Below are 18,602 nucleotides of genomic sequence, written 5' to 3' on the forward strand. Positions count from 1 at the left end.
TAAGTCCCGTAGGCCTGGCTCTTGGGGGAGTCCAGTTTAAAGTTCTGCAGTTCTCCTGGTAACATGTCTTATCTCTGTCCCTCTCTGAAACTCCCCTAACATTCCATGGATTCCTGGAACCCTGGATCTGTTCCTGTCCAGATCAGAACCCCAGGTGGGTCTACTGACTCCTGGATCCCAGAACTGTCCTGTTCTGATCTGTTTTCCCTGACCTGGCCAGGATTCCTGCCTTCTCCCTGGGGCTGCTGCATCAGGGACACTCTGGGCGGCTCGTTGGCAGTTCATCAGCTGGATCCTGCCTTCCACCCAGGCTCACTAACCCTAACTGTTAAACCAGTGTGTCAGTGGTTTGGTGGTGCCCCGCCCCCCCTGCAGCCGCTGCAGTTCGTTGATCCACAGCTCTGCGTTCAGTTTCTGTCTTTTGTTCATAAACGTTTAGAAACGTCCCACTGCCTGACCTGCCTAAATATCGGGTCCATCTGCCCCGTTCATGACATGAACTCCATCTTCTGTCCTCAGCTAACCGTCTGATGACCTGAAATGGTTGAAATTTGATCGGATCAGAACCAGTCAAAACCTACAGGAGTCGACCGGATCAGAACCAGAATGAACAGAAATACATTAGAAAGTGTCCCTGTTCTGGAGGCAGAACCCTTCCTGGTTCCTGGTTCATCATCCCCCCCTGGTTCAGAACCCGTCAGACTCGGTTTCCCAGGTGGATTGGACTGAAACACAGAATCAGATGAGGATAAGTTGATCCTGCAGCGGTCCGAACACCGGAGCAGAACTCTAACAGCTTTAGTTGTTCTGGGATCTAAAGCACAAAGACTGGCTCAGGCAGACTGGTTCGGCAAAAACTGTTTAATAACAAAATCCTGGGTTCTACAGTGACTGGATTTCATCGGTAGGACCCAGTACTGACAGTAACAAGCAGCACAGGAACGGATCAGAACATTTCCTAACATTCAGGGACCATTTTCTCGAGATGGGAGCAGCAGCAGAGGGCCAGACCCAGGTCCTGCCTCAGGGCCCGGTTCAGGACTCTGGTCTCCTGGGTCGTATCTTCATCTCGGTGAACCGCAGCGAGTACTGCCAGCCGGTCCAGCTGGACCACTCCACTCCATCGGCGTAGGAGGCGTGGCCTCCTTTCAGGTACTGTCCGTTCAGGTTGGAGGTGTGGCAGTTCCGGTACCACCACGCCCCCTGGTAGTACGCCGCGCAGTTGTTCTCCGACTGGTCCTGGTCCCGGTCTTTGGTAGTGAACCGCATCCCAGAATGCTTCAACAGGGAGTCCCCTGGGGAGGCAGGGGAGAGTACTATGAAGTTCTTTGTATGCTGTAGTACTAAGAATCTGTTTGTAGTACTATGAAGTACTCTGCTACACATTTCTGTTTTGATAATGGTACATAATGGTACTGTTTAGTACCGTGTTATAGCAGGGTTGTACTTTGTGGTAGTATCTTGCAACAGCGTAGTACTTAAAAGCAATGTTGTGGGGCATTGTAGTACTGTATAGTAGTGCAGTGGGGCAGTGTAGTACTGTATAGTAGTGCAGTGGGGCAGTGTAGTACTGTATAGTAGTGCTGTGGGGCAGTGTAGTACTGTATAGTAAAGCTGTGGGGCAGTGTAGTACTGTATAGTAAAGCTGTGGGGCAGTGTAGTACTGTATAGTAGTGCTGTGGGGGCAGTGTAGTACTGTATAGTAGTGCTGTGGGGCAGTGTAGTACTGTATAGTAAAGCTGTGGGGCAGTGTAGTACTGTATAGTAGTGCTGTGGGGCAGTGTAGTGCTGTATAGTAAAGCTGTGGGGCAGTGTAGTACTGTATAGTTGTGCTGTGGGGCAGTGTAGTACTGTATAGTTGTGCTGTGGGGCAGTGTAGTACTGTATAGTTGTGCTGTGGGGCAGTGTAGTACTGTATAGTAGTGCTGTGGGGCAGTGTAGTACTGTATAGTAAAGCTGTGGGGCAGTGTAGTACTGTATAGTTGTGCTGTGGGACAGTGTAGTACTGTATAGTAGTGCTGTGGGGCAGTGTAGTACTGTATAGTAGTGCTGTGGGGCAGTGTAGTACTGTATAGTAGTGCTGTGGGGCAGTGTAGTACTGTATAGTAGTGCTGTGGGGCAGTGTAATACTGTATAGTAGTGCTGTGGGGCAGTGTAGTACTGTATAGTAGTGCTGTGGGGCAGTGTAGTACTGTATAGTAGCGCTGTGGGGCAGTGTAGTACTGTATAGTAGCGCTGTGGGGCAGTGTAATACTGTATAGTAGTGCTGTGGGGCAGTGTAGTACTGTATAGTAGTGCTGTGGGGCAGTGTAGTACTGTATAGTAGTGCTGTGGGGCAGTGTAGTACTGTATAGTAGTGCTGTGGGGCAGTGTAGTACTGTATAGTAGTGCTGTGGGGCAGTGTAGTACTGTATAGTAGTGCTGTGGGGCAGTGTAATACTGTATAGTAGCGCTGTGGGGCAGTGTAGTACTGTATAGTAGTGCTGTGGGGCAGTGTAGTACTGTATAGTAGTGCTGTGGGGCAGTGTAGTACTGTATAGTAGTGCTGTGGGGCAGTGTAGTACTGTATAGTAGTGCTGTGGGGCAGTGTAATACTGTATAGTAGTGCTGTGGGGCAGTGTAGTACTGTATAGTAGCGCTGTGGGGCAGTGTAGTACTGTATAGTAGTGCTGTGGGGCAGTGTAGTACTGTATAGTAGTGCTGTGGGGCAGTGTAGTACTGTATATTAGTGCTGTGGGGCAGTGTAGTACTGTATAGTAAAGCTGTGGGGCAGTGTAGTACTGTATAGTAGTGCTGTGGGGCAGTGTAGTACTGTATAGTAGTGCTGTGGGGCAGTGTAGTACTCCCTGGTCTAGTTGCTGAGCAGTACCTGCTGTCCCAGAGTACCCATCCACAGTCAGTGGGTATCCGTCCTCCTCCGGGTTCACAGAGTCTCGGCCAACAGAGAAATCAGAGTACAGAGCGAACGCAGTGGCGTTATCGAAGTCAGCCATGTCGATACGCAACTCGAAACCACCAGACCTGGTGAGAGCGTAGATCCTTTGCAGACCTGGGAGACAGGGAGATGGACAGAGAGAGACAGAAAGAGACAGACAGTTATAGATGGACAGTTAGAGACGGACGGTTATAGATGGACAGTTAGAGACGGACGGTTATAGATGGACAGTTAGAGACGGACGGTTATAGATGGACAGTTAGAGACGGACGGTTATAGATGGACAGTTAGAGACAGACAGTTATAGATGGACAGTTATAGATGGACAGTTAGAGACGGATGGTTAGAGACAGGTATTTGTACCGAATGTTCGATCAGATTAAATCCTTTAAGCGAGCGCAGAGCTGTCTGTGGTAATGGGTGTGTACATGAACGCCAGAACGGGGATCGGAAAACAAACACCTGTCTTCCAGATTGGGAATTCTTTCTGATCGGAGCGAATCGGATCATAGTCTCCAGTCTGGTATGTTTACATCAAACATTCTTGATCTGATCAGTTTCTCAGTCCCCTTCTTTGCGTCCATGTAAACGTAGCTACTGATAAGGGAAGGTTCCTGGCCTAAGGTTCCTAGCAAAGGTTCCTAGGTTCTCTATGTTTGATCTGATGATATTTATTATGTCGATGATTATTTTAAGAACTGAGCTCCACCACCCAGTTGATCAGGACATCTGGGTGGTGAGCTCCACACTGAGGACCGTAGGTTCTCAGCCCACCCAGCCAGTGTTCTCCTGTGGTGGTCCCAAAGCCATCCCTGTAGGCCTCCCAGCCTCTGAAGAAGTTCACTGAGCCGTCCTCTCTTCTCTGAATCACCTGAAGGAATCAGAAACAACATGGTGGATCAGCACATGAAGGGTTGCTTCTGGTCGTACAGATGAATGTTCAGAACACAGAGGGACACATGGAGCAGCTCTGTTATCATCCCTTAGATTAGGTCTTCACACTCATTAAACCCCCTGCCTGCAGTTCCCCTGCCGGCCAGTAGAGGCGCTGCTGTGTGGTGCGTACCGTCCAGCCTCCTCCGTCGGTGCTCATGTCACAGTAGACCATGAAGCCGTCAGGATCGTGAGTTGGAAACACAGAGTAAACGCCGTCCTGAGAGACGCCGGACGCTAAGATGCTGCTGCAGTCTCTGGGTTGGACGGCTGAGGAGAAAGGTTGCCATAGAAACGATCAGAGTCCAATATGGGAAGCCGCCGCTGCCTGTTTCCTGTCTGCTACCTGAGTCTCACCTGTCTTGGCGGGGTCTTGGCTCAGCTCACTCTTCAGCCTCCTCAGGCTCTCTGTCTCCATCTTCAGGCCGAGCAGAGAATCACTGAAGCTCTCAGCTAACTTCAGAACACCTGCGTGGCTGTCGGACAGCACCTGTGCAGGTGGGCGGAGCCTGCAGGTCAGGAATCTGCTGCATTGTTCAACAAAACCATTTTAGGTGTGTAACTCTACCTGAAGGATGCGGCTCTGCTCGCTCTGCAGTCTGTCCATCCGCTGGTCCAGAACACCTTGACCTCTCTTCAGCGAATCAGTTTCCAGCCTCAGATTGTGGGCGTGGCCTGTTAGCACCTTCAGATCGTCTCCTAGCTTCTGATAGGCTCCCCTCTCCTTCCAGTCGTCTCCGTTGTGATTGGACAGCGTCCGCAGCAGCGAGCTCTGCAGCGCCTCCCAGCGCAGGAAGTGTTGGCTGTAGTCTGGACAGTTCGGGTCCAGGAACACGCTGACAGGTTCTCCATCTGCCAAGCGGGAAATGGTCACCAAGGCGCCAGAGTCCTTGGAGGACGTGGAAATGGCTGGTGTAGAGGCCCCACCCCTGTTACCGTGACAACAGAGGATGAATATTCATACAGAGAGGGCTGTTGAACAGAGGTGAGGGTGAGGTACCTGCTGATGAAGGGGAGAGGATACTGACTGAGATGGAGGACGGCCATTGTTGCCATGGTGACAGCTGCTAGGATCAATAGCAGGAGGATTCCCCAGAAGAGGACGGTGCAGCACTTCTAAACACAGACAGACAGACAGACTGAAGGTGTGCATCAGGACTCGGGTCTGACCCGGTTCTGCCTGACTGTGGTGGACCTGCTCAGCTAACGGGGATGTTACTGGTTTAACTGGCTCCTTTTAATGGTCCCATCAGACCAGCAGGCTGGTTTCTCCTTCAGAACCAGAATCCCAGCGTCTGGCTCAGCAGGTGGTTCCTTTCTGTCTGCTTGCTGATGTTTGGCACAAATCTGACCCAGAAGCAGCTCAGTGGAGCTGACAGATGCTACAGATTACCCACACTTTATCTGATGGATTAACTCCAGATTAACACAGATTAACTCCAGATCCTGGCACTGGGACATTGAACCAGCCGTGTGGGACTCACCTTGTACTTGTTTGGTCTCTTGCCGTCCAGTTCGGAGCTGCTGTTGTTCATGATGGTCCACTCATCGTTCAGCATCATCCTGAAACACCAACAGGTCCCGTCACAGAGGCGCCCCATCCCTGCTGTCATGGTCCAAACACACAGAACCCTCTTCCAGAACCATCCTGGTAGCTGATCCTCCTCAAAGAGAATACCATCCTATTCAGGGTGAGGGGACCCAGAAGCAGATCAGGTCTGAAGCAGTCCAACCCTGTGGACCTGTTTGGTGTTGGACTATAAGCGGACCGAACCGAGACCCAACAGAACTGCTGAAACAGAATGAGTCTAACTTGGAACTCTGACAGAACTCTGCGTTTTTCTTTGATGGAATAAATAAACTGAAGGTCTGACGCAGCCAACCGTGAGCAGAACATCTAGAACGTAGAGAAAAATACTTTATCACTGGAAGAACCTCACACTAACGTCTTCCTTTTTGATAAAGCTTCTAGTTAGAGTGGCTCAGGTTATCCTGAGCTATCTCTATAGTTCTGCTGCTATAGGCTTAGACTGCTGGAGGACATAGGGACCCCCATTTCATCATTCTGCTTCATTCTATCTCTATTCTCCCACTCTGCAGAATCTGTTAGTTCAATCTCTAACGTTCTGCTCTCTCTGCTTTTTCTCATAGTAGCTTCATCTGGTCTGTTCCTGTTTGGCTGTGACTCCATCCTGGAAAGAAATATCAGCTGTGCTGCTGCCATCAACACCTTTGTTTCTAGATGTTGGAGCTTGGCCTGTTTTCCAGTGTAGTCCTGTTTCTCTGACTGTGACTAACTGGATGTGCTCTCTTCATCCTCTGACATGGGAGCTGGCTCGGAGCTCGTCTGCCTGGCTGTGTGTTTCCTGGACGGGGCCGCCTGTGGAGCTGGTTGACAGTTGCCTTTTGTATCTATGCTTCTTTTTCTACGTCTGCTTCTGTCTCCTTGAACCCCAGTGGGCCTCAGCAGATGGCCGCTCACTCTAAGGATGCGTTTGATTCCAGAGGCTGCGTCTTCCAAGGACGCAGTCTACCTGGTTTGGATCCTTGAAGGATGCTGGAAGAGTTTAGCTGTGGATTCAAACAGGTCCAGCTTTCGGCGGCTTTCACCGCCTGTATACTCTGTCGCCTAGCAACCATGACAGTTGACACACAAAGCAGGAAACGAATGAATACTGAACTTCTCAGTTTCTTTTCTGTTTTTTTATGGTAAAATGAACAAAGACCACAGAGATGAGAATCCAGAGAGGAATAAAGGAGCCAACCAGCGGGAACTAATCAAAGCTAATAATAGAAAAGGGTAGAAAGATTAACTTAATCTGAACGATGTATGTTTAAAAAATATATCTACAAAATATCTGATATTCAACAACAAAAAATACTTAGTTAAGAAAATTGTGCAAAATAGCAATAAAAAAAGTTCTTCAATAGTAAATTAGATGATCAAATAAAGACATAAACATTGATAAAGACGGATCACTAGACTGAAAAAGATAAAAAAAAATATAAGATATAAGAGAAAATAAGAATAACGTTCAGATAGAAAAGCATGGAGTCTGTTAGCATCACTGGAAGACATTTGCTTTAAGGACAAACTAAGTTTATTTATTTCATTTTGTAATGCAAAGATTATAGAGAGAATTTTGGTAAGAAGACATTTGACCATAATAATTATATTATTAATTATAAATTATATTTGTTAATCTTGGGCAATAATATCAGATTTGATTGCAGAGGAGGAGAGAAAATGAATGTTTAAGGATTTAGAGAGAAACCAGTTATGAACTGAGGATAAAAATGTTTGGGTTTTACTTCAATAAATCAGATAAATGTTAAGTTCTTTTCTCTTCCTGCTCACATAGACCATGTTTATCTGCAGTGAATTTAAATCTGGAGAATATGATTGGTTGAAAGGATAAATGTCATTTAAAGTTGGGAAATTAATCTCTTTATATTTAGGCAGAATAGAAATGATTCTCGATGCACAGATATCATTGTTGGAGAATTCTTTTAATAGGGAAAGTCTTTTAATTGGATTAAGATAGAAGGTATTTGTTGACACTTTTCTTAAAAATATATTTTTGCATCTATTATATTAATTCCTTTGATATAGTATTTTTAGGTTTAGGAACTAGAATATTACTGAGACAACATTGAACTACACTGATCAATGTTTTTAGGATATAATTGATCATGTGTCCATTTTCCTGGGAATTTAAATCACCCAGTGACATTAACTCTCCATCACTCCTCACTGCTGTTCTGGCTGCTAATAACATCTCTGAGGAGCTTCAGCAGCAGATTTATAGTCCCCCCCCACCCTGCAGATACGGTATATTAGAATCTGAGCTTAAATTCCAGACAAACCCATTTATACAGTAACAGAAGATAAACCAAACATTACCGCCACATATCTGACTCTATAACCATTAAAACGTCAAACTAAAGTTAAGCCTGGTTCTGCTGGAGGTTTCTTCCTGTTCAAAGGGAGTTTTCCTCTCCACTGTCGCTACAAGCATGCTTAGTGTGAGGGATTGCTGAAGAGTCAATATCTACTGTCTCTAGCTGCTCATCCAGGGGGAGAAAATCCTGTAAAGTCAACAACTGGATGATCTGATTGAACTAGATCTATAAAGCGACCTGAGGTGACATGCTGGCAATTAGAGCATAGAAATAAAGTAAATAGAACTGAGATTACAGAATAGAATAGAACAGGTGTGATTCGTTCTCAGACTAACGGCTGTTCCTCTTTGCTCTGCAGATAAAAACTCCTGCAGAAGGAACATAACTTCTGGCACCTTTTGGATCAGAACCGAGCCTCATTGATCAGACGGACCTTCAGAAACACCCTGGGAGCTTTGGAAGCTGCTCATCCAGGGTTAGAGGTTCCCTTTGTTGGGGATTAATAACTCTGCTGCTGATAGCTATGGTCTAATGGGTCTAATGGGTCTAATGGGTCTAATGACACCGCAGGTCCAGAGTTCAACCTTTTATATGAGAGACTAAGCATGCTGGAGCAGATTACCGCTAAAATCATTCAACTAATAGGAATTCATTGGGTTTACCCTCGATTTAAACTATAACTTCTGGTTCTAGTTAGTAAAATATTAATAATCTAAACTCTACAGAGGGTCCGGTTCTGCTTCCGGTCCGTGAAACTGTTCCTGATCCTGGTTCGGCAGGATCTCTGCTGAGGAAGCAAGGAGCCTCCAGAGGATCTCTGATCTGTTCCTGAGGAACCAGGAGCTTCTGAACCTCAGAGCCACCTAAGAACCGGACCCAGCCCCCGTCCCAATGGAGGGATTATGGCTGAAGATGACAGACGGTGTGGTGCTGCTGATCTGAGAGCGCAGCAGCTGCTCGGCCCATTCTCCCCGAGGTTCTGCCAGTCCCTGCTTAATCTGACTGATCAGCTCTGACTCTAACTCCTGGCTCTGACAGTAAAACCTGTCTGTCCACTTTATCTGAAGCTCAGCCCATGTGTGAAGCTGTCAGAACCGCTCAGTCTCAACCGTTCTGACACTCTGCTCTCCAGAACCCAACCTCTCTCAGGAATGGATGGACCGGATTCTCCAGGCCTTCAGCCGGACCGACTTCTCCTGCAGCAGAACTTTGGTTCTAACTGAAGGAACTTAGCAGACAGGGGGGTTGGTTCTGCTGCAAAGCACAACTGGACTCTGCTCAGGACCAACTCAGCTGCTGCTGGGTTCTCCATCAGTAAAATCCCTGATAATCTGTCCAGAACCACCTCTGACCCAATCAATAACGGACCCGACGAAGAACTGACCTGACTGTCGTTGGGCCGAAGATGACCGGGAGTCCAGAAATCTTCCCTGGGGTTCTGCTCACGTCCGCTGGCAGAGTTCCTCTGCTGTGGTAATCCCCTGGGTTCCTCCTGGATTTATTGACTTTAAACCGAGCATGCTCAGTGTGATCAGAGTGAGGAAGACTCCAGCAGGGACGCCTGAACAGCTGGACCCTCTGCAGACCGGGAGGAAGATCAGCAGGAAGTCAGACAGAGGTTCAGCTCTGCTGCAGGGGTCCAGAGAAGGTCCAAGGCTGACCTGTGGGGGTCCTGTCCGCTACTGCTGTCAGAAGCACCAGAACCAGAGATGATCTACAGCAAACAGAAATATTCCCCAAAAGACTCTGGTTCAGGCTGGAGGAGGATTCACAGAAAAAAAAGGCTAAATAGGTTCTGGATTTAATCATTCCTGAAACAGAGCAAACAGCTCAGATGTTCCTGGGATGGTTGGAAGAAACCTGGGAACCACTACATGTTCTTCAGCTGGAACCATCTGACGCCTCATTGGTGGAAGCTGGAACCATCTGACGCCTCACTGGTGGAAGCTGGAACCATCTGACGCCTCATTGGTGGAAGCTGGAACCATCTGACGCCTCATTGGTGGAAGCTGGAACCATCTGACGCCTCATTGGTGGAAGCTGGAACCATCTGACGCCTCATTGGTGGAAGCTGGAACTGTCTGACGCCTCATTGGTGGAAGCTGGAACCATCTGACGCCTCATTGGTGGAAGCTGGGACCATCTGACGTCTCATTGGTGGAAGCTGGGACCATCTGACGCCTCACTGGTGGAAGCTGGAACCATCTGACGCCTCACTGGTGGAAGCTGGAACCATCTGACGCCTCACTGGTGGAAGCTGGAACCATCTGACGCCTCATTGGTGGAAGCTGGAACCATCTGACGTCTCATTGGTGGAAGCTGGGACCATCTGACGCCTCACTGGTGGAAGCTGGAACCATCTGACGCCTCACTGGTGGAAGCTGGAACCATCTGACGCCTCATTGGTGGAAGCTGGAACCATCTGACGCCTCATTGGTGGAAGCTGGAACCATCTGACGCCTCATTAGTGGAAGCTGGAACCATCTGACGCCTCATTAGTGGAAGCTGGAACCATCTGACGCCTCATTGGTGGAAGCTGGAACCATCTGACGCCTCATTGGTGGAAGCTGGAACCATCTGACGCCTCACTGGTGGAAGCTGGAACCATCTGACGCCTCATTGGTGGAAGCTGGAACCATCTGACGCCTCATTGGTGGAAGCTGGCACCATCTGACGCCTCATTGGTGGAAGCTGGAACCATCTGACGTCTCATTGGTGGAAGCTGGAACCATCTGACGCCTCATTGGTGGAAGCTGGAACCATCTGACGCCTCATTAGTGGAAGCTGGAACTGTCTGACGCCTCATTGGTGGAAGCTGGAACCATCTGACGCCTCATTGGTGGAAGCTGGGACCATCTGACGTCTCATTGGTGGAAGCTGGGACCATCTGACGCCTCACTGGTGGAAGCTGGAACCATCTGACGCCTCACTGGTGGAAGCTGGAACCATCTGACGCCTCATTGGTGGAAGCTGGAACCATCTGACGCCTCATTGGTGGAAGCTGGAACCATCTGACGCCTCATTAGTGGAAGCTGGAACCATCTGACGCCTCATTAGTGGAAGCTGGAACCATCTGACGCCTCATTAGTGGAAGCTGGAACCATCTGACGCCTCACTGGTGGAAGCTGGAACCATCTGACGTCTCATTGGTGGAAGCTGGAACCATCTGACGCCTCACTGGTGGAAGCTGGAACCATCTGACGCCTCATTAGTGGAAGCTGGAACCATCTGACGCCTCATTAGTGGAAGCTGGAACAATCTGACGCCTCATTAGTGGAAGCTGGAACCATCTGACGCCTCATTAGTGGAAGCTGGAACCATCTGACGCCTCATTGGTGGAAGCTGGAACCATCTGACGCCTCATTAGTGGAAGCTGGAACCATCTGACGCCTCACTGGTGGAAGCTGGGAACATCTGACGCCTCATTGGTGGAAGCTGGAACCATCTGACACCTCACTGGTGGAAGCTGGAACCATCTGACGCCTCATTAGTGGAAGCTGGAACCATCTGACGCCTCACTGGTGGAAGCTGGAACCATCTGACGCCTCACTGGTGGAAGCTGGAACCATCTGACGCCTCATTAGTGGAAGCTGGAACCGTCTGACGCCTCATTGGTGGAAGCTGGAACCATCTGACGCCTCATTGGTGGAAGCTGGAACCATCTGACGCCTCATTGGTGGAAGCTGGGACCATCTGACGCCTCATTAGTGGAAGCTGGAACCGTCTGACGCCTCATTGGTGGAAGCTGGAACCATCTGACGCCTCATTGGTGGAAGCTGGAACCATCTGACGCCTCATTGGTGGAAGCTGGAACCATCTGACGCCTCATTAGTGGAAGCTGGAACCATCTGACGCCTCACTGGTGGAAGCTGGAACCATCTGACGCCTCATTGGTGGAAGCTGGAACCATCTGACGTCTCATTGGTGGAAGCTGGGACCATCTGACGCCTCATTGGTGGAAGCTGGGACCATCTGACGCCTCATTGGTGGAAGCTGGAACAATCTGACGTCTCATTGGTGGAAGCTGGACCCATCTGACGCCTCATTGGTGGAAGCTGGGACCATCTGACGCCTCATTGGTGGAAGCTGGAACCATCTGACGCCTCATTGGTGGAAGCTGGAACCATCTGACGCCTCACTGGTGGAAGCTGGAACCATCTGACGCCTCACTGGTGGAAGCTGGAACCATCTGACGCCTCATTGGTGGAAGCTGGAACCATCTGACGCCTCATTGGTGGAAGCTGGAACCATCTGACGCCTCATTAGTGGAAGCTGGAACCATCTGACGCCTCATTAGTGGAAGCTGGAACCATCTGACGCCTCACTGGTGGAAGCTGGAACCATCTGACGTCTCATTGGTGGAAGCTGGAACCATCTGACGCCTCACTGGTGGAAGCTGGAACCATCTGACGCCTCATTAGTGGAAGCTGGAACCATCTGACGCCTCATTAGTGGAAGCTGGAACCATCTGACGCCTCATTAGTGGAAGCTGGAACCATCTGACGCCTCATTAGTGGAAGCTGGAACCATCTGACGCCTCATTGGTGGAAGCTGGAACCATCTGACGCCTCATTAGTGGAAGCTGGAACCATCTGACGCCTCACTGGTGGAAGCTGGGAACATCTGACGCCTCACTGGTGGAAGCTGGAACCATCTGACACCTCACTGGTGGAAGCTGGAACCATCTGACGCCTCATTAGTGGAAGCTGGAACCATCTGACGCCTCACTGGTGGAAGCTGGAACCATCTGACGCCTCATTAGTGGAAGCTGGGACCATCTGACGCCTCATTAGTGGAAGCTGGAACCATCTGACGCCTCACTGGTGGAAGCTGGGAACATCTGACGCCTCATTGGTGGAAGCTGGAACCATCTGACACCTCACTGGTGGAAGCTGGAACCATCTGACGCCTCATTAGTGGAAGCTGGAACCATCTGACGCCTCACTGGTGGAAGCTGGAACCATCTGACGCCTCATTAGTGGAAGCTGGAACCATCTGACGCCTCACTGGTGGAAGCTGGAACCATCTGACGTCTCATTGGTGGAAGCTGGGACCATCTGACGCCTCATTGGTGGAAGCTGGGACCATCTGACGCCTCATTGGTGGAAGCTTGAACCATCTGACGCCTCATTGGTGGAAGCTGGAACCATCTGACGCCTCATTGGTGGAAGCTGGGACCATCTGACGCCTCATTGGTGGAAGCTGGAACCATCTGACGCCTCATTGGTGGAAGCTGGAACCATCTGACGCCTCACTGGTGGAAGCCGGAACCATCTGACGCCTCACTGGTGGAAGCTGGAACCATCTGACGCCTCATTGGTGGAAGCTGGAACCATCTGACGCCTCATTGGTGGAAGCTGGAACCATCTGACGCCTCACTGGTGGAAGCTGGAACCATCTGACGCCTCATTAGTGGAAGCTGGAACCATCTGACGCCTCATTAGTGGAAGCTGGAACCATCTGACGCCTCATTAGTGGAAGCTGGAACCATCTGACGCCTCATTAGTGGAAGCTGGAACCATCTGACGCCTCATTGGTGGAAGCTGGAACCATCTGACGCCTCATTAGTGGAAGCTGGAACCATCTGACGCCTCACTGGTGGAAGCTGGGAACATCTGACGCCTCATTGGTGGAAGCTGGAACCATCTGACACCTCACTGGTGGAAGCTGGAACCATCTGACGCCTCATTAGTGGAAGCTGGAACCATCTGACGCCTCACTGGTGGAAGCTGGAACCATCTGACGCCTCATTAGTGGAAGCTGGGACCATCTGACGCCTCATTAGTGGAAGCTGGAACCATCTGACGCCTCACTGGTGGAAGCTGGGAACATCTGACGCCTCATTGGTGGAAGCTGGAACCATCTGACACCTCACTGGTGGAAGCTGGAACCATCTGACGCCTCACTGGTGGAAGCTGGAACCATCTGACGCCTCATTAGTGGAAGCTGGAACCGTCTGACGCCTCATTGGTGGAAGCTGGAACCATCTAACGCCTCATTGGTGGAAGCTGGAACCATCTGACGCCTCATTGGTGGAAGCTGGGACCATCTGACGCCTCATTGGTGGAAGCTGGAACCGTCTGACGCCTCATTGGTGGAAGCTGGAACCATCTGACGCCTCATTGGTGGAAGCTGGAACCATCTGACGCCTCATTGGTGGAAGCTGGAACCATCTGACGCCTCATTGGTGGAAGCTGGAACCATCTGACGCCTCACTGGTGAAAGCTGGAACCATCTGACGCCTCACTGGTGGAAGCTGGAACCATCTGACGTCTCATTGGTGGAAGCTGGAACCATCTGACGCCTCATTGGTGGAAGCTGGGACCATCTGACGCCTCATTGGTGGAAGCTGGACCATCTGACGCCTCATTGGTGGAAGCTGGAACCATCTGACGTCTCATTGGTGGAAGCTGGAACCATCTGACGCCTCATTGGTGGAAGCTGGAACCATCTGACGCCTCATTGGTGGAAGCTGGAACCATCTGACGCCTCACTGGTGGAAGCTGGAACCATCTGACGCCTCACTGGTGGAAGCTGGAACCATCTGACGCCTCATTGGTGGAAGCTGGAACCATCTGACGCCTCATTGGTGGAAGCTGGAACCATCTGACGCCTCATTGGTGGAAGCTGGAACCATCTGACGCCTCACTAGTGGAAGCTGGAACCATCTGACGCCTCATTGGTGGAAGCTGGAACCATCTGACGCCTCATTAGTGGAAGCTGGAACCATCTGACGCCTCATTAGTGGAAGCTGGAACCATCTGACGCCTCATTAGTGGAAGCTGGAACCATCTGACGCCTCACTGGTGGAAGCTGGGAACATCTGACGCCTCATTGGTGGAAGCTGGAACCATCTGACACCTCACTGGTGGAAGCTGGAACCATCTGACGCCTCATTAGTGGAAGCTGGAACCATCTGACGCCTCATTGGTGGAAGCTGGAACCATCTGACGCCTCACTGGTGGAAGCTGGAACCATCTGACGCCTCATTGGTGGAAGCTGGGACCATCTGACGCCTCACTGGTGGAAGCTGGAACCATCTGACGCCTCATTGGTGGAAGCTGGGACCATCTGACGCCTCATTGGTGGAAGCTGGGACCATCTGACGCCTCATTGGTGGAAGCTGGAACCATCTGACGCCTCATTGGTGGAAGCTGGAACCATCTGACGCCTCATTGGTGGAAGCTGGGACCATCTGACGCCTCACTGGTGGAAGCTGGAACCATCTGACGCCTCATTGGTGGAAGCTGGGACCATCTGACGCCTCATTGGTGGAAGCTGGGACCATCTGACGCCTCATTGGTGGAAGCTGGAACCATCTGACGCCTCATTGGTGGAAGCTGGAACCATCTGATGCCTCATTGGTGGAAGCTGGAACCATCTGACGCCTCATTAGTGGAAGCTGGAACCATCTGACGCCTCACTGGTGGAAGCTGGAACCATCTGACGCCTCATTGGTGGAAGCTGGAACCATCTGACGTCTCATTGGTGGAAGCTGGAACCATCTGACGCCTCATTGGTGGAAGCTGGAACCATCTGACGCCTCATTGGTGGAAGCTGGGACCATCTGACGCCTCATTGGTGGAAGCTGGAACCATCTGACGCCTCATTGGTGGAAGCTGGAACCATCTGACGCCTCATTGGTGGAAGCTGGAACCATCTGACGCCTCACTGGTGGAAGCTGGAACCATCTGACGCCTCATTGGTGGAAGTTGGAACCATCTGATGCCTCACTGGTGGAAGCTGGAACCATCTGACGCCTCATTAGTGGAAGCTGGAACCATCTGACGCCTCACTGGTGGAAGCTGGAACCATCTGACGCCTCATTGGTGGAAGCTGGAACCATCTGACGCCTCATTAGTGAAAGCTGGAACCATCTGACGCCTCACTGGTGGAAGCTGGAACCATCTGACGCCTCATTGGTGGAAGCTGGAACCATCTGACGTCTCATTGGTGGAAGCTGGGACCATCTGACGCCTCATTGGTGGAAGCTGGGACCATCTGACGCCTCATTGGTGGAAGCTGGAACCATCTGACGTCTCATTGGTGGAAGCTGAAACCATCTGACGCCTCATTGGTGGAAGCTGGAACCATCTGACGCCTCACTGGTGGAAGCTGGAACCATCTGACGCCTCATTGGTGGAAGCTGGAACCATCTGACGCCTCACTGGTGGAAGCTGGAACCATCTGACGCCTCATTGGTGGAAGCTGGAACCATCTGACGCCTCATTGGTGGAAGCTGGAACCATCTGACGCCTCATTGGTGGAAGCTGGAACCATCTGACGCCTCACTAGTGGAAGCTGGAACCATCTGACGCCTCATTGGTGGAAGCTGGAACCATCTGACGCCTCATTGGTGGAAGCTGGGACCATCTGACGCCTCATTGGTGGAAGCTGGGACCATCTGACGCCTCATTGGTGGAAGCTGGGACCATCTGACGCCTCATTGGTGGAAGCTGGGACCATCTGACGCCTCATTGGTGGAAGCTGGAACCATCTGACGCCTCATTGGTCGAAGCTGGAACCATCTGACGCCTCATTGGTGGAAGCTGGGACCATCTGACGCCTCACTGGTGGAAGCTGGGACCATCTGACGCCTCACTGGTGGAAGCTGGAACCATCTGACGCCTCATTGGTGGAAGCTGGAACCATCTGACGCCTCACTGGTGGAAGCTGGAACCATCTGACGCCTCACTGGTGGAAGCTGGAACCATCTGACGCCTCATTGGTGGAAGCTGGAACCATCTGACGCCTCACTGGTGGAAGCTGGAACCATCTGACGCCTCATTGGTGGAAGCTGGAACCATCTGACGTCTCATTGGTGGAAGCTGGAACCATCTGACGCCTCATTGGTGGAAGCTGGAACCATCTGACGCCTCATTAATGGAAGCTGGAACCATCTGACGCCTCACTGGTGGAAGCTGGAACCATCTGACGTCTCATTGGTGGAAGCTGGAACCATCTGACGCCTCATTGGTGGAAGCTGGGACCATCTGACGCCTCATTGGTGGAAGCTGGAACCATCTGACGCCTCATTGGTGGAAGCTGGAACCATCTGACGCCTCATTGGTGGAAGCTGGAACCATCTGACGCCTCATTGGTGGAAGCTGGAACCATCTGACGCCTCATTGGTGGAAGCTGGAACCATCTGACGCCTCATTGGTGGAAGCTGGGACCATCTGACGCCTCATTGGTGGAAGCTGGGACCATCTGACGCCTCATTGGTGGAAGCTGGGACCATCTGACGCCTCATTGGTGGAAGCTGGGACCATCTGACGCCTCATTGGTGGAAGCTGGGACCATCTGACGCCTCACTGGTGGAAGCTGGGACCATCTGACGCCTCACTGGTGGAAGCTGGAACCATCTGACGCCTCACTGGTGGAAGCTGGAACCATCTGACGCCTCATTGGTGGAAGCTGGAACCATCTGACGCCTCATTGGTGGAAGCTGGGACCATCTGACGCCTCACTGGTGGAAGCTGGGACCATCTGACGCCTCATTGGTGGAAGCTGGAACCATCTGACGCCTCATTGGTGGAAGCTGGGACCATCTGACGCCTCACTGGTGGAAGCTGGGACCATCTGACGCCTCACTGGTGGAAGCTGGAACCATCTGACGCCTCATTAGTGGAAGCTGGAACCATCTGACGCCTCATTAGTGGAAGCTGGAACCATCTGACGCCTCATTAGTGGAAGCTGGAACCGTCTGACGCCTCACTGGTGGAAGCTGGAACCATCTGACGTCTCATTAGTGGAAGCTGGAACCATCTGACGCCTCATTAGTGGAAGCTGGAACCATCTGACGCCTCATTAGTGGAAGCTGGAACCATCTGACGCCTCATTAGTGGAAGCTGGAACCGTCTGACGCCTCACTGGTGGAAGCTGGGACCATCTGACGCCTCATTGGTGGAAGCTGGAACCGTCTGACGCCTCATTGGTGGAAGCTGGGACCATCTGACGCCTCACTGGTGGAAGCTGGAACCATCTGACGCCTCACTGGTGGAAGCTGGGACCATCTGACGCCTCACTGGTGGAAGCTGGAACCATCTGACGCCTCACTGGTGGAAGCTGGAACCATCTGACGCCTCATTGGTGGAAGCTGGAACCATCTGACGCCTCATTAATGGAAGCTGGAACCATCTGACGCCTCACTGGTGGAAGCTGGAACCATCTGACGTCTCATTGGTGGAAGCTGGAACCATCTGACGCCTCATTGGTGGAAGCTGGGACCATCTGACGCCTCATTGGTGGAAGCTGGAACCATCTGACGCCTCATTGGTGGAAGCTGGAACCATCTGACGCCTCATTGGTGGAAGCTGGAACCATCTGACGCCTCATTGGTGGAAGCTGGAACCATCTGACGCCTCATTGGTGGAAGCTGGAACCATCTGACGCCTCATTGGTGGAAGCTGGGACCATCTGACGCCTCATTGGTGGAAGCTGGGACCATCTGACGCCTCATTGGTGGAAGCTGGGACCATCTGACGCCTCATTGGTGGAAGCTGGGACCATCTGACGCCTCATTGGTGGAAGCTGGGACCATCTGACGCCTCATTGGTGGAAGCTGGGACCATCTGACGCCTCACTGGTGGAAGCTGGAACCATCTGACGCCTCATTGGTGGAAGCTGGAACCATCTGACGCCTCATTGGTGGAAGCTGGGACCATCTGACGCCTCACTGGTGGAAGCTGGGACCATCTGACGCCTCACTGGTGGAAGCTGGAACCATCTGACGCCTCACTGGTGGAAGCTGGAACCATCTGACGCCTCATTGGTGGAAGCTGGAACCATCTGACGCCTCATTGGTGGAAGCTGGGACCATCTGACGCCT

The 18,602-nt window shown here is 51.3% G+C and overlaps 1 protein-coding gene across 1 annotated transcript; it reads right to left on the bottom strand.

The window, feature by feature from the left end:
- Positions 1 to 843: 843 nt before the first annotated feature.
- LOC119779499 (fibrinogen C domain-containing protein 1-like) lies at positions 844 to 9,308 on the bottom strand. Its single transcript, XM_038279153.1, has 9 exons — positions 9,156 to 9,308; positions 5,353 to 5,431; positions 4,869 to 4,984; positions 4,437 to 4,797; positions 4,226 to 4,358; positions 4,002 to 4,138; positions 3,710 to 3,806; positions 2,870 to 3,049; positions 844 to 1,295 (listed from the first exon to the last, which is right to left on the bottom strand). The coding sequence occupies exons 2-9, from the start codon at positions 5,428 to 5,430 to the stop codon at positions 1,036 to 1,038; spliced, it is 1,362 nt and encodes a 453-aa protein (XP_038135081.1). The 5' UTR covers position 5,431; positions 9,156 to 9,308; the 3' UTR covers positions 844 to 1,035.
- Positions 9,309 to 18,602: the final 9,294 nt, after the last annotated feature.

The sequence above is a fragment of the Cyprinodon tularosa genome, unplaced genomic scaffold, assembly GCF_016077235.1.
Source record: "Cyprinodon tularosa strain WSP-4 unplaced genomic scaffold, ASM1607723v1 ctg1485, whole genome shotgun sequence".
Lineage (NCBI taxonomy): Eukaryota > Metazoa > Chordata > Actinopteri > Cyprinodontiformes > Cyprinodontidae > Cyprinodon > Cyprinodon tularosa.